This window comes from Stegastes partitus, unplaced genomic scaffold (genome assembly GCF_000690725.1).
Source record: "Stegastes partitus isolate 25-593 unplaced genomic scaffold, Stegastes_partitus-1.0.2 Scaffold1261, whole genome shotgun sequence".
Lineage (NCBI taxonomy): Eukaryota > Metazoa > Chordata > Actinopteri > Pomacentridae > Stegastes > Stegastes partitus.
This window is the reverse complement of record NW_007578992.1, coordinates 4,226-20,693: the sequence shown is the minus strand read 5'-3', so window position 1 is coordinate 20,693 and position 16,468 is coordinate 4,226. Positions and strand designations below refer to the sequence as shown.

General features: G+C 42.1%; 1 protein-coding gene across 1 annotated transcript; it reads left to right on the top strand.

Annotated features, from left to right (window-relative positions):
* The first annotated feature begins 4,052 nt into the window (after positions 1–4,052).
* On the top strand, positions 4,053–15,120 carry ccdc3a (coiled-coil domain containing 3a). The gene is made up of 3 exons (XM_008297944.1): positions 4,053–4,459; positions 4,938–5,115; positions 14,023–15,120. The coding sequence occupies exons 1-3, from the start codon at positions 4,053–4,055 to the stop codon at positions 14,326–14,328; spliced, it is 891 nt and encodes a 296-aa protein (XP_008296166.1). The 3' UTR covers positions 14,329–15,120.
* Positions 15,121–16,468: the final 1,348 nt, after the last annotated feature.

The following is a 16,468-nucleotide window of genomic DNA, read 5'->3' as shown; positions in this document are numbered from 1 at the left end:
ATGGACAGAAACTACGAGGAGGAACCGGAAGTGGTCTGGGCAGCGCTTTCAAAATAGAGTCCTAGCTTAATTAAAAGTTTTGTTAAAAAGAGAAAAGAAAAAAAGAAGAAGAAACAGCTGGTTTAGAGGCAAAAGGATTTCTTAAAATATGCTTTATCATATATACATAATAATTAATTGATTTGTTTTTTTTTTATTATTAGTCCTAATTGTTAACCATAGCCCCTTTAAGTGCATGTTAACCCTTCATAGGGCAGTCCTTGAAATACTTGGAAAATAAAAATGTCCACCCTAAGGTGTTTGGGAAGGATATTTCAAGATATTTTTACTCTGGTGATTGAAAAAAAAAATATTGCAAATCAAGATTAATAAAGCTACCACATATGGTAATTTGACCATCTATGGTTAAAAAAGGGGAATTTATAATAAATAAAAGAAAAAGTAACAAATTACAAAAAAATTTTATTTAGGAACATTCAAAGCTGGGAGGTTTAGTCGTGAGAGAGGGGACGGAGGAATGGCAGAAGTGTACATCTTTTTTATATTAACAGCTTTTATTTTACACTTCACAGTTTTTATCCACCACAAAACACAAAAACAATAGACGTTCACCATATGGGACCATTAAAATAATAAGTAGGGCCCAAGGACTGAATCAGATTTTTGAGAGGCTAAAAGTGCTCAAAAACTCATGAAACTTTTATTAAGTTAATTTTCCCCTACATCAGGTTTCACCAGTGTGTACCAAATTTGGTAGACACATGCAACACATTTAGGCAAAGGAATTTTTTTTTCAAAAAATCAAGATTCCATGCCCTAAGTCACACAAAAAGTCCAGCATTTAGATTGTTCTATGCTATTATCAACCATTAACCTTCAAGATATCTTGTCTATACATCAACATCACATCAGATGGTAAATTAAAGGCCCTCAGTAGGGGGATATAGTTGCCCCTGCCGGCCATAATTGCACTGAGCCCCAGTAAACCATTATTCTGTCCAACTATCCACAAAATAAGTGTTTTCTTTCACTCATCATGGTTGTCTGGTTGTCCAAGGTGTTGCATGTTATTAAAAATAGAATGGCAATATCGAAATTGTTTGACCTTGAGTTTGACCTTAAAATATTACTTAAGGTCAAATGAAACATCACCAACAGAAAGCCCCAACATGGTTGCTTATCTGCACCAAATACCATCAATCTACTGTCCATCCTTTTGAAGGTATATGATATTTTTGAAAAGCCCTTTGACCTCTAGTGGAGCTAATGTTGCACTGATTGACTTCAAAATCAAATCATTCTGAGGAGAGGCCCCTCGACTACAGTAATTGTATTTGAAGGAATTGCTGAAATCATTGTGGTGTTACCAATCAGTACTATGATAGATCACTTGTTTTGTGGGTCTAATGTTACAGCTTCCAACTGATGTAGCGCAAAATGTATGCTTTTATTTTGAAGGCCCACTTGCAGGTTTTCCGGTCTAGCTCGGGCTGATTGTCTGTAACTGGACGCAGCAGAGACCAGTGTGGATTTTCCTGAGGTTTTTATTTCCTTGAAGTGACGTCTCTGGGCAGGGAGCAGATCTGATCGCAGACAGCAGCAGCGCCGCCGTGTGGACGGATCCATCCGCATGTCTTATACAGCAGCGAGGACCTGACAGCAGGGGGCGGAGCCACAGGTCAGCTGACAGCGGGAACTCCCTGCAGGAGTCACCTTGCACTCTGAAACACCGGAGATTCCCCAAGCAGCGGGGCTTGAAGCAGAACTTGGGAGAAAACACTGTGATGTATTTACTCTGAGGGAGTACATGGGAATATCCATTATCTATACACCACTTAATCCTCACTAGGGTCATGGGGGGCTGGAGTCTATCCCAGCTGACTCAGGGTGAAGGCAGGGGACACCCTGGACAGGTCACCAGTCTATCACAGGGCTACACTTAGAGACAGACAACCAAGCACACTCACATTCACACCTACGGACAATTTAGAATCACCAATTAACCTCAACATGTTTTTGGACTGTGTGGGAGGAAGAACCCGGAGAGAACCCACACTGCATGGGTAGAACATGCAAACTCCCGGGTGTCCTCACCGGGACGCGAACGAGGCAACAGTGATAACCACCGAGCCACTTTGCAGCACATCTGGGAATATATTTGTTGTAAAACACATCAAGACCACTACATTAAACTACAATATCTTGCAAGAGGCCCATCTGTTTTTGGTTATTTCATTTCCATAGCAATTTATTGAGTCAAATATTAGAAATTACAGCAATTGTTGTCATTTGTTATATAAAAGTGTCCAGTGCTATTCGGGTCCGTGTCCACTAGATGGCAGTGCTGTTCCAGGGGTTGACACACTTTAAAATGTGAAACTGATGGATCCATTCAATTTGTTCAGTTAGTTTGAAGGAATCACATGAAGAATCACAGAAGAAAACTGTAGTTAGTCAAGATTTAGAGTAGAGCTGCACAGAGGACATTTATAAGAGGAACAACTGAGGGCCTGAACACCATCATCCATATCTACTATGATCTCCTGGGGTCAAACAGTGAGGTAATGATTAAATATATCCACATTCGTTACACAGAGTCCTGGTATAGCTTCATAATCCACCTGAATCCCAGCCAAACATTAGGATCCCCTTAAGGACTTAAAACCACCTGAGAAACTCCAGGACCCCTGTCCAGGCTCCTTAAAGTCTCCCACGGGAGCGTTTCTCAATCCTCTAAAGGCCCTGTCGGTTCAGGCTGCAACCAATGATTATTGTTATTGTTGTTGATTGTTTTTTTTGTTTTTTGTCAATTAATTGTTTAGGTGTTTGGTCTCTAAAATGTAATAAGATGCTGAAAAATGTGGATTGAAGTCAGAGATGTCTCAAAAGCATTGAGTTTACTGTTATAGAGGAAAGAAATCAGAAAATATTCACTTTAAGAAGCTGGAATCAGAGAATTTTGACTCAAGATGGTTTATTGATTCTCAAAGTAGCTGACGATTAATTAAATATTTGGCAACTAAATGATGAAATCAGTTGCAGCTCTACTGTGGATCTCCTGTCAAAGCCCTGTGCAGTACCTCCCACTCGCTGACATCCCATCAAGGACTTAAAGCACCACTCCAATGGTCACTGCTCGAGTCCTCCTGAGAGGTCTGAACAGCACAATGACCCCTCGAGCCTCAAGGATAGACCTCAAATAACATAAAAGACCCATGAAATCCCTCAGGGACCCCTAAAACCAATTCCAGGTACCCTGAAGCCTCCATAGACATGGTGATGCTTTAGATCTCTCAACCCCTGGAAGACCCATTGAATCCTCTGAAAGACTCAATATAAGTTCCTCGAGGAACTCCCTGAAGCACATCTAGCATATTCTCCCACCTTTGTCTTTTGTAATCATCCCAAATACTTTCATTTGCTTTGTGGCAGAAGTTGATTTTTAATAGAAAGTATGACAATAATGCCATTTAAACCTGCCCAGGTCACATGACTGTTATAAAGGAAAGGATGCTTTAGTTTGAAATAATAATAATGTTCATCTAAATGTGGTTTTGCTATGTTATGCACTTCTAAAATAATAACATAATTAAGTACATTTTTGAGGTCACCAAATTGAAAAGCTTAACCATTTTTTCAGACACTTAAATGCATCGTCCAGCCCACACAGAGACCCACAATATCTGAGCTGCGCATCAGTCCTTGAACGCACCACCAGCGCGCTCGTGCAGCTTCTCGCTCCCACAGCAGAGGAATAATCACAGCAACAGGTTGGAGTCGTGGAAGTTTCTACACACTCATCTGATTTTTTAGTAAAGGTCTGCAAAAGTCAGAAGCTCTGTAAAAAAGTAACTGAAGCTCCCAGGTAAGCATCACCAGTTTAGTTTTTTTAAACGCAACTTGCATGCCAACTTGCAAGTTTAGTTTACTTTAACTTGGATGCTTTGAAGGCACTGACCTCCCACATAAACCAGGGGCCAAAAAGAAAGAAGACTCAGAGCATCATCACAGAGATTACAAGCTGCCAGACAGGATTTCTCGCTCTCTTCAGGATGTTTTGCACGACTCTCCTCCTGGCGACGCTCGGCGTTTTTGCGCACTTGGACACTTTTACGCACGGCTGCCAGCTCCCCTCCGAGTGGCGGCCGCTGAGCGAGGGCTGCCGAGCGGAGCTGGCGGAGATCATCGTGTACGCCCGGGTCCTGGGGATCCACCGGGAGCCGCTGGGAGCTGGGGCGGGCAGCCTGTATAACTCCCTGCCATTCGGGTTCGGGTATGGGTACGAGGGCGCGGAGGAAGGGCTGTTGTACTCGGCAGAAGTGGAGCTGCTGTGTGACCAAGCCTGGGGCAGCATGTTGGAGGTGCCCTCTGGATCCAGACTCAACCTGACCGGGCTGGGCTACCTGTCCTGTCAGTCCCACACCGTGATGGAGAACTACTCCTACTTCTTTTTCCTCAGGTAAAGTGCAGGGATTGGACACATTTCTCCAGAAACAAGCCAATCCAAAAAAACAAAAATAAACTCTTCTTGCAGTTTTAGAAGCCTAGAAATATGTGTTATGGTTGCAACATGAATTAAATCTTTTTGTTTGCATTTTGCAAAAACAAGTTATACTCCAACAACTCTTAATCTGTCATTGTTTGTGTTGGAGCAAACTGGTTTGCAGTTAGAGTTGCAAAATAAATGCAGATATCATTCCAAAGAACTGCAACATTGGCATCAAATACATGTGATGCACTTTCTCCACGACAGCTAACAGCTATAGTTGGGAGTCAGTTTCCAGATTGGAGATTTTTACCTGCAAAACACACCTTAAGCTCACTCAATATGATGCATCATTAATGAGTATGCAAGTTGCAACCTGACCAACTGTGTCTTTCGATGGTTCAGATGCAGATTTTGCTCCTTACATTTGTCCATTTTATCTCCTCTGCAGGATGGATGAGAACTACAACATCCTTCCTCACGGCGTCAACTTCCAGGACGCCATCTTCCCCGACACGACCGAGAACCGCCGCACGTTCTCCAGCCTCTTCCAGTTCTCCAACTGCACCCAAGGGAGCCAACCTTTCCACACGTTCAGCCCCGAGTGGGACACCCAGGAGGACAGCAGGGTGAGGCAACACGCACCTTTAGTCTGTTAAAAATGTCATGCATGAAGAAGAGAAACCATTTGACTGAACCAAAATGTGTAACCCTGAGTACGGCCGTGCAGTAGGATTGGATAGTTGGTTGCCATAGCGATGCTTGCTGCTACCTTGAAAACAAAAACTTGTGAGGAGAATAAAGTCAGAAATGCCCCCTGCTTCAGTCGGGTCAGCTTTTCGGTGTTTGCAGTGGATGTAAACAAACTCCACACCATCTTGTTACCATGGAGACAGCAGATGCAGGGTAACAGCAGGGAGCTGGAGGTGGAGGGACTGACAAGTAATGTTGGGGTGTTGTAGTATCTCTGCATCATTCTTGCTTCAGAAACTGATGCTGAATCAACAGTGTGTCGGCGTGAGCAGAGGGAAGGCTTGGTTTGTGTGTGTGGACTCCTAATCCTGAGCTGAGCTGTGACTCTGCTGACAGGAATGTGGTGAGGATCAGTAGAAACAGAGTCTAACTACCCTCTGGCACTGTGCAGAGCTACACACGATGGATTGAGCGTCAGAGGGATAAAAAAAAGAAGAAAAAAACCACTCACACACACCCACACAGTAGAATTGATTGTATTTTTTTATAGATTCCCTGCATGTGATTGGTCCCATGTGATCATGTTCCAGTCAGTTCGAAGATCAAAGCAGTAGCTGATCGGTGGAGGTCCGTCCGTCTGGCTCCTCAGGCAGACAGGATGCTGGCCGTCCCCGGGTCAGAGATCAAATAGCAGAGATCCACCACTTTGACAGGCAGCGTTTTGAAAGGGAGCCAGTCTGCGGCATCGATCCATATCAGTATGAAGCAACACACCCCGCTGACCCGAGAGCAGAGATAAGCTGAACCCTGTGAGCAGAGGTCTGCTGCTGGGACTCAGGCTTTCATTATCACACCTCGACTGACTAAGCCGAGCAGGCCGCGCTTCAGACAAGATAGAACACGGAGACGGAGGGGCGCACATCTTTGCTCTCGTTGTGAACGGACAAAGCTGGCTGGATGCTGAATAGATTTTGTGGCACAAAGACAGATTTTTCAGATGAACATCGCTGAGCTATAAAATCTGATTTTTAGGTCACAGCTTTATATCTTCACATCACTGCAGTCATGGAAACGCTGACGTATTTACATTGCATTATAGTATCTGCAAATTAAGTACATCAATAATAGTGTCATAGATATGGTTCATGGTCTCTGACATCATTATAGACTTGTAATCTGAAGACACCATGTTGACAGATTTGAAAGTGAAATGCGGCAGTGTTCCAGTCACCTGAGGGCTTTCCCACTCTAGATCTGTGAGACCTGCTTTGAACTTGCCTTAAATCATTCTTGACAAGAAGCTTTAACAACAGACTTGGTTGTTTACTGTTGACCTTTGACTCGACTTGACTTGAAACTTTGAACCGTCTCACCTTGATTGACCTGAAGCTGGAATCGTCTCGTGTAAACTTTGACTTAGTTTGCTGACTTCATCTTGTTAACTCTGACTTTTGGGTAGACTTGTCTCTGCTGACTTGAGGTTTCACTTGGACTTGTGTTCACTACTTAAGACGTGACTTCGACTCCTCTTGAGCAGTTGAAGACTTGATTTGTCACCATTGACTTTTTGTCACTGACTTTTCTCAGATGACTTAAAGGGTCAGTTCAGGGGACTGTATTGACAGAAATTAAATATCGGATTAATAATTATATTTCATTAGTGTCTATTCATCTGACTGGTGCTGATTTAAAGAGCATAAAAAACCCTATAGAGATAAGTCAGCCTATATTCTTTATATACATACTGTGCAGAGTATGTAGGAGCTTTACTGAAAAGGTAAACTCTCATGTTAACTCTCCAGCAATGTATTTCATAAGCTAGTAAGACACCGCATCACTCTGCATCACCGTCTGCTCAGCTGTGATGCGTATTCTGCTACATGTGCTGCAGACAAAGTGTTGTAAACAATGGAGTCATCATATCGGCTATCTCTGTATCTACGAATCATTGTGTTTTCATCACCTCAGAATGAGTCCTTTATATTTAAACAGGGAGCAGGCCATGTTTCTACAGTAGCCCAGAATGGACAAAATAAGCTCTGATCCTAGAGAGGAACTTTTTGCATTTTTATGTTGACGTATGGCTACTGTTGGTGAGACAGGTTTGGAAAAGACGTGTGAGGGTGCAAACTCCAACTTCATTGACAGATGCCACCAACTCATTCACTGATCAAACCACTAAACACTCATCTCTGTGTATCAAAATGACCTATTTAGCATTTTTTTCCATCATAAAAATTGGCCCTTTGCACCTTAAAATAGCCTAGATGTAACATTGTACTGTTTCTTAATTGAGAATGCACAGATTTATGAAGTCCACTCCTCTCTCTTTGTCCACTCCTTCCAACTTGTTGCAGCTCGAGCACACCAGCTCACCTACGACTCCACTCGAACACTGTAAAACGTCTCCACAAGTTGTAATATTGGAGTAATTTAGCTATATATGTGGAACTGGAAACTAATTCTGAAGAAGAAGAATGATGACGGGTCCATTTGGGTTTGTTACATATGAAAATCTGGAAATTGGAGTCTGGGTTTTAGAGACTATCATCAGTACACTGCAATTCAAAAGTGAAAATGCTCAGTCATGGTGCTGACTCTTTATTCTGCCCATTATATGTGTGCTAGCATACACAATGTGGACATGTTAACTAGGTAAAACAAAACAGATTTTCACCAGAGAGGTCTTTAAGACTTTCTTGGTTTGTCTCAGATGATCCTTATCTGGACTCGTCTGCACTGATCTAGACTTGTTTCAAATGAAGCCTGACTTATTTTTTAATTTGTTTCAATCTGCCCCAGAACACCTGACAACCACTCAGAGTTGTATAAAGTAGCTTTATCATCCAACATTACATATGGACCTTGAACCACATTTCCATTTCTTGCAACTTTTACCATCATTCAGGTGTTTCAAAAGGTACACATTAGCAGCGTGTTGCCTGGCTCTGCCTCCAGCTTTCATGGCTAATCGTCTCCAAAATGGATGTATGGTGTTTTTATTATCCACAGTTAAAACCAAATCAGTAAAGGTGCATGAGGTGCAGTGGTGTGGCGACTACCCCTCGCTTTCTACTCATGTTTGACTTACAGGTTCTGACCTCTGAGCCCTGAGGTCCGAGGTCAGTCCGACAGGGGTTAAAGGCATTTCTCATTTAGAGGACGAGCGCTCACATGCAGAGGCCGCGACCTCAAGGCAAGGCAGGACAAAACAGGTGTTTTTTCTTTGGGAATTTACGGAGGAGTGTGAAATGGAAGGACTCCCTTTTCTTAGTGAACCTATGTTTAATTTCACTATCTACAGTTAGTTTCTACGGTTGCGTCACTCTTTCTGTCTCTGCTTTGATGTTTTAAAACATCCTTCAGCTGGAGTTGAAACACAAAGCATCCCTAAAATTGGAGCTGGGAGGTGGTTTGACTTCTGCTTCACAGGAACCAGACGCCCCACCAGACGGATGGACAGGAGACATCCTCCACTAAACTCTTCTGTCAAAACCCTCAATTAGCTTTTTTTTCCCCTCAAAGTCTCCTCTTATCAGAGCTGCTTTTACCATGAGCCAGGTCAGACAGAGCCGTGAGCCGACTTAACACAGATTTATTTTGTACTGGGAGATATCCTGTCTCCGTCTCCTCTTTAGCCTTCGCTTCACAGGTCACAGTGAGATTCCCCAAATACTTCTCACTCCTTTCCATTTTACATGCACATTAATGATTTGATTATTACCCCGGTGAGGGACTATCCAGCTGTAACTGTCATGTAAACACCTTTAACAAGTTTTCTGACTCTCATTAACGTTTTACGTGGAGGCTCAGAGGGATATAAAGGAAGGCAGCACAGTTTGCCTGTTTCACCCAGCAGTGAAACTCAAAAGCTCAGGATGAATACGATGTGTGTGTGTGTGTGTGTGTGTGTCGGGGAAATAAAGGAGAAAAGTGCAGAAGCAGAGCAGAAATGCCTCCCCGTGGCTCCCATTTTCTCCGTCTTGTCTTTATTTCTTTTTTCCTCTCCCCGTCTCCCCTTTGTTCTTCTTTATCTCTTCATCTCTTACTCTGTCTCTCTGTTTTGCAACCTTCCCTCCCGACCAAGACACAAACCAAATAAAAGCTCTGGAAGAAGAGGACAAACCACGGCTTGTCTCTTTGACGTCAATAGCGAAGCTCTAAAGACGCTAAATGTGTGTTGGGGGGGAGGTTCGGGACTCCTGCTGTGTCTCTATATGAAGAAATCAAAAGTCTGCAGAAATGAATGAGCAGTCAGGTCAGGCTGGGCACTGACACACAAAAACACACAAAAACACACCTCGAAATTGCTTCACCCCTGAGTATAGTTGCTGCATTCTTTCTTTTTTACCTCTTCTTTTATCTGACGTTCTGTTTCAGTCAAACCACTGATGAATGCAGGAAGGTTCAGAACAATGCTCAAAGAAGGCACAGGAAAAAGTGTTAAAACATCCTCAGTGACATTAAAGACACTGTCGTGGCTTCTTTTATATGTTCCCCTCGTGTGATTGGTCATCCTCTTTAGCCTGTAAATAGCCTTTATCAGTGCAGATCTTTCCCACGGGCCACGGGAGGGAACTCCTCCACCTACTCGTAGGCCAGAAGACGTGCTATCATCCATTCTGATCAATGATAAACAGAAAGTAAGTCTGATAATGCAGGCGGTCGTGAGAATAAACGCATGTAAGAGCAACGGAAAATAAAAAGAAAATGCAACTTGGGTAAACATAGTGAAAGGGTCTGTTATTGTCCAAACTAACCAAGTAGTTTTGGTGCCTGAGCTTAAACCAATCGCCAACAGAAAACACAAGTAAACACCAATTAGAGTTAAAGTTAAAATGAGTCAAGTCTTCCAGGGTTTTGCTGCTAAATGCTCCACCGTGTTAACCAGCCTGCTGCTAACTGTTGTCTATGTGTTGTTTGGTGCATGTTGCTGAGTTGTGCACAGATACATGATATGATTAAGCTGATTAAACAGCCTGCTGTGACTTGAAACCGCAATGAGAGGAGTGAATGAGAGCGGTAAAATAACCGAAACACAAGCTGAAAGACACTAGAATGCTTCAACGAGCTAAAAGAAACAACGTGAGGTGACACATTTTTATATTGCTTTTTAATCCAGTGTTAATGTTACATGTTAAAGGAGCCAATGTCTCCTCCCTGATTCCTCCCCCAGAGGAGAATCTGTGTTTGTCTTTCATTGTTCGGCCTCTCTGTGGCTTTTCAGTCAGTTTTTCACTTGAATTCGTGGACTTTGTGTCCGTGTGTGTGTGCCTTTTAATACTGTTTGTACAGATGATGCTAAACAGCAGGCAGGTAACACCCGGATGTTTTCACAGGTGGTGTGTGTTAGTGTGTGCATGTGTGTGTTGGGGCCGTCCCACTGAGAGGCTTCCTAAGAGCCTGAGGACGCTTCAATCTGTAAAATAGTGCTCATGTTATGTAATCGGGACTCTAGTCGAAGTGAACAGGAAGTAATAGAGTCGCCTTGAAGGGTCACAATGTACTGGGGTCTCATGGATGATGTCCATGTAGATGGTTCTGGTTTTATTTTATAAGGATTTTCATTTACAGTACTTAAAGTAGTGAAAAATGACAGAAACATTGCTTCATTTTTATGGTCTAAAGCTCATACAATGCAATAATAATCCCTGGTTTTATTAGGGAACACCGGCTCCAGTACTTGATCACTGATCAGACCTCACTGTAAACACTCATCTATGAGATATTTCTTTACAAAATCAAGCTTTATAATAAGCTTAAATATAATATTTATTTGGCTAAACTGACTGTATGAAAATGAAATGTATATGACATGGTGAATATGGAGGCGGTTCATTGACTACAAACTGGTTTTGCTAAACTTTGCTCATCAAAATGATGCTTCAAGTACATTTTACTTGATAAACATAAGTTGAATACATTGATATTAATTAAAAATAGTTCAACAGTGTATAATGATGATCTCAGCTCTCCAATCTCACTTACTAATGCTGGAAAACCCAGTTTAAGACCAACTTTGAAGCCTTTATAGAGCTTACATAGAAAACTACAACCTACTGACTGAATGTGGCATTAGCCCTTAAAAAAAGAGTTCCTGGCAGTGTTTGCACCCAGGTTTTATTGTTATGTGCAGATTAAATTAGGGGCAAAGTTGCAGAGGACTTTTGGGTCACTTTTTGGAAATCTTTGCAGAGGGTCATAGGGGATGGATTCTATCAGAGCTGACACTGGCTGGAGAGGCAGGGTGCAGCCTCTACAGCTCACCACTCCATCACAGGGCCAACACAGACAACCAGTCACACCTAAGGAATGAATCTGAAACCTAAAATCACCATTTGACCTACCACCCATGTCTTTGGACTATGGAGGAAACCAGAGGTCAGTCACATGGGCACAGTGAGAACAGCTGGTTAAAACCCCAAACCTTCTTGTTAAGATCAAAAACTACATAAACCAGAGGGCCCCCAGTAGAGAGATATAGTTGGCCCTGCCAGCCATGATGGCACTTGGCCCCAGTAAACCATTATTCCACCCAACTATCCACAAAATAGGTTATCCTCCACTAATCATGGTTGGCTGGTTGTCCAAAGTGAAATGGGTACTATTTATGTATACAAGACATGTTGTGTAAAATATCATTACAATATCAACATTTATTGACCTTGACTTTGACCTTGAACTATCATCCAAGGTCAAATGTAACATCACCAACAGTAAGTCCCAACATGGTTGCTTATCTGCACCAAATATCATAAACCTACTTTCCAAGGTATACAGCATTTTTGGAATAGTGACCTTTGACCTCTGGTGGAGCTATTGTTGATCATTGATTGATCCCAAAATTGAATCATTCTGAGGAGAGTCCATTCCTAGCTCACCTGGAAAACATCAACTTGTTAGACCTGCAAGTAAACCACAAAGATGTTGCTTTTGTGATATAATATTGTCGAATAATTTCAGTTTATTAGGTAGGATGTAGTTATCTGTGGACATCTAAGAACACAACAAAAGAGCAAACATTACTGCATATAACAGACTTTAGGTGAAGAATTGTAGACACCTTTTTCTACTTGATCATTCGATCCACGGGTATTACAAGCATATAGATATTTCACTGATGTCTTTGAACGTCATTCTGCAGAATGTAGGAGCACAATCATTAAAATGCTGACCATCACTGATCAATGACATGATAACAGCAGGAGCAGGTGATAGATGGTCTTTATGTTCTCTCTTGGTCAATTTGTCGGTAAACGTGATGGAGAAGGTTTTCTGAGCTTGTCATGTTAGAGATATTTGAATAATATTTTTGATTACCTTTTTTTCCCCCCAAGCTGATGTGACACTTTACGACCTCGCAAGCACAAAACAGAATCCCTGAACACGCTGGTACAAAAGCAGAAAAATCAACAGCAACTTATTTCCTATTTGTGTGAAATAGCAGCTGCAGCACGAAGGACACTGTAAGCTTCAATATGACTCCTACAAAAGACCAAAAGACCTTCCTGTCGATATGAGGACACGGTCTGTTGGTCCTGTTAATGAAAGAACTGAATAAAAAAACAAGTTCTTCTAAAACTGAGTCTGTATAAAGCAGAGGGAGCCGTAAAATGTTTTCTCAGATTAATTCTGAAACTTTATCATTAACCATCTTCAGTCGTACTAATAATTATTCTGTGGCTCCTGCGATGTGATTAGCTTGTGTCTGTATCTTTGATTGAACTGTTTAAATCAGCACCACCAGCGCTAGTAAAACAACAACAACAACAACAACAACAACCGTGTGTCTTTTTCCCGCCAAAAGCTGTGAGTAGATTGTTCTAGTTTAGCATAAAGACTAAAAGGGGGTAGGTTTGTTGGAACTTGTCATTTTTTGCACTTAAGTTTGTGATGTGCAGAATATAATCGACAATGTGTTAATTAGTGAGCTTTAGTGCTGATAGTTACATATTTTCGAGCTTTAAAAATAAGCCTTGTTTACATTTTTTAGCCTAAAATAGCTACATGGCTAACTCATACCCGTCTATCTTCTTGCCAAATATATTACCTGAAATGTCGGATTATCTTACTTCAATAAAACCATACTTCCTAAAAATGGCACCAAGTCACAACCTATGTGAGACCATATTTTTTTATTTTTTTGGAACTTGCTCTGTGTTTGTAAGAACAACAGCACTGACCTCGACTGAGACGATCACACTCGGTGTATTTGGCTGCAAAGTGCGACAAATACTGTACGCACGTCACATGGTGTCCATTTATAGAATATTCTAGTTTGTATATGTTCATTTATACACTGAGTGAAGCAAAACACACACTCTCTCTCCCCACCGGGACTCGGAGGGCGCTCACCCCTGAACGGCTGTCGGTTCAGGTCAGCTCTGGTCCACCAGCGACATGGAAAATTAGAGCCCCAGAAATATCAAAGTATGTGACCCTCACATTGTCAGGGAGGGATGGGAGGTCCACGGGGTGATGGATGGATGTCACATAGACAAGCCTACACACACACACGTCTTGTGTTTTTGAACAGGGAGTAGAGAGCATGTGTGGATAAAAGTAAACACTGAGGTACCTCCACTTTGTTTCCTCCTCCTTTCTAAGCATGTTGGGAGTCTTCGAGGAGGAGGAACATCAGAACTGTGTTGCTCTAAACACCAATGTTTTCTTCATTTTCTCAGAGAGGCTGCTGGGAAAATCACATTATCACTACTCCCACACTCCAAAAGCAGCTGCCATCTTGTCAGCTGGTTGTTTACAACAGTTTGGTTGGCCTGTAAAGAAAACAGCTCTTCCTTTATGCTAACTAACAGCACCACTATCTGTCCCGCTCCATCCAGCTGCTGTGCTCCTCGGTGCAGGCGGCGCTGTTCGAGGAGGAGGAGCAGGGCCGGAAGCTTCAAGAGCGTCTGGCTGCGGCCGAGAGGAGGAACCGGCAGCTGAAGGAGCGCGTTCGCAAGGTGAAGCGCTCGCTGAGGAACGCCCGCAAGGCCACGCGCAAGGCCGAGCAGGAGGCGCAGGAGCTGCAGGAGAAGCTGAAGGCCGCGGAGAGGAGGGCGGGGCATCACCTCAACGCCATAACGCAGGAGGAGCCTCAACGTGGGCGCTACACGAGCGCAGCGATACGCCAGAGGATGCAGCTTTAACTCACCTGCCGGAAGCGACAGCACCCACCTGGACTGAAAACTGGCTGAGGAGAGGGAGAGGCTGCTGGGCGGTCTCTATGCAAAGGACAAACAAATGTCACACACCAGTAAACACACTTTAAAAGTAATAATCTACATAGTTTTCTTGTACATAAACCACTATCTGTTGCTTTTGTATCCATAATGGCTGTAACACACTGAGGAGGGTGATTCCTGGTCAACTGACAAAAAAAGCAAAAGTTTCCTGCGAGGAAAACATTTATTTTCTCCATGATTCCTCTTACAGGTGGTGCAGCGCTTTAGTCCTGCTGCCTTCATGACTGGATTCAGGACCTGTTCGGCTCTGCTCTGGCCGTGATCACATTGGATGTGTGTCTCTGCTCTGACACGAAGCACAGCTGTGAGCAGCAGCTACAGCACAAACAGGGGCTTAATGGAGTACAAAGTGCAAATCATTCGGGTTCTAATTCAGCTGTTAATCCTTTAAACCAAAAAAAACTAGCAAGATAACAAGAACTAAGAGCTTAGTTAAAGGGGCATTCATCCTATGTCTGCATTTACCAGGTAGGAAATGTCTTTAAAACATGATGCTATAACCTTTTGTGGGAAGTGTAGGATGCAGTATTTATTAGTCAGAACACCATCTGGATGTATCAGCCTTCATTAAAAATAATAATAATAAAAAAAAGGTGTCTCTGGCAGGAGGAACAACATGTAGAATTGCTGTAACACCCCATTAAACATACTTTTTTATTGGCTTCGTGATCTTAATACAAAACCAAAAACAGCTAAATTTTAATTATTGTTGCTTATTATAAGCATGGTGCCTGCTCGCCTACTCTAAAGGGGAGCAAACAAAAGAAAGAAAGAAAGAAAGAAAGAAAAGAAAATGTACAGTTTTGGATGGAATAACTCTTTAAACTCATAACTTGTTAGTTAGAAAGCACTGTTTGGGTGGAATAAACCTTTAAAACTGAAAGTACTCGGACAGAAAGTACTATTTTAGGCAGAATGAACCTTTAAAACCATAAGCTGTGCACTTTAGTGTTAGTCATCCAGCTTTGTAGGTGGCGCTGTTGCAACAAAACCTCCTCTACTGTAAAACATGCCCTGCTTTGTTGCCTATTTTACTCTAATTGAAACCATCATTTTCAAAATGAACATCATGATGTATTGAAGGAGACTTGAAATAAGTGATTGAGACCATAAACACATTTGGAAAACGTTTCCAGAGCTAATAAATGAAGTAAGCGATAGGGTCATTTTTTTCATAGACTTCTACACATTCTGATGTGTTTTTGGCCACCAGAGGAGTCGCCCCCTGCTGGATGTTAGAAAGAATGCAGGGTGAAGCGATTTCTGTTTTGGGTTCACGTTTTAGATCTGAAGGCTGCATCTATCTTTTATATACAGTCTGTGTTTATGTCATTAGCTATGTCTATTGATATCTAATGATACAACAAAAGGATTCTGGTTACCTGTTGGATGTAACTAAAAATATTTGGCTCTTTAGCGAATGAATTCCGCACTATGTTCAAGGACAAAGTTAGTATGCTGTTTGTTGCTGTAAAGCTATGCTAACAGTACATTGTTAGAGCTTTTTATGCCTTCTGCTTGTGTCAACAATATTGGTGATGAGAGCTGAGAGAGTGAACCAAAACATACGTTTAAAACAATGAGCTGCATACATGTATAGCTACTGGAACTGCAGACTATAAGTTCATTATTGTACACAATACATGACATCATTTGACAAGAGAGTTCTTATTAAATATATTGGTCAGAGCAGCTTTTAAAAACGAGGCCTGTAGTTGTTAGGTCTCAGCAACAACCAAACAACTGAACTTAGAAAAGACACACTCAGAAACTTGTGATCACGGCCGAGTGGGCCGATGATAAGAGACGTTACATTTCAAAGATTTGTGTGACTGAGAATTCTAAGATGTTCGAGGCGGTTCATTTATTATTGGTTCAAGTATTTTAAAGTCTGGAACGTCTGCTTGTATGTGATTATTTTTATATGAATGTTTGTCTGCATATAAAATTTGATTTGGATGAACATGAGCGTGAACGTGACCGTGCTTTGAAGAAGAGTATTAACATCTGGGTCAGTGGAGTACAAAAAAACAAATAGCCGCAC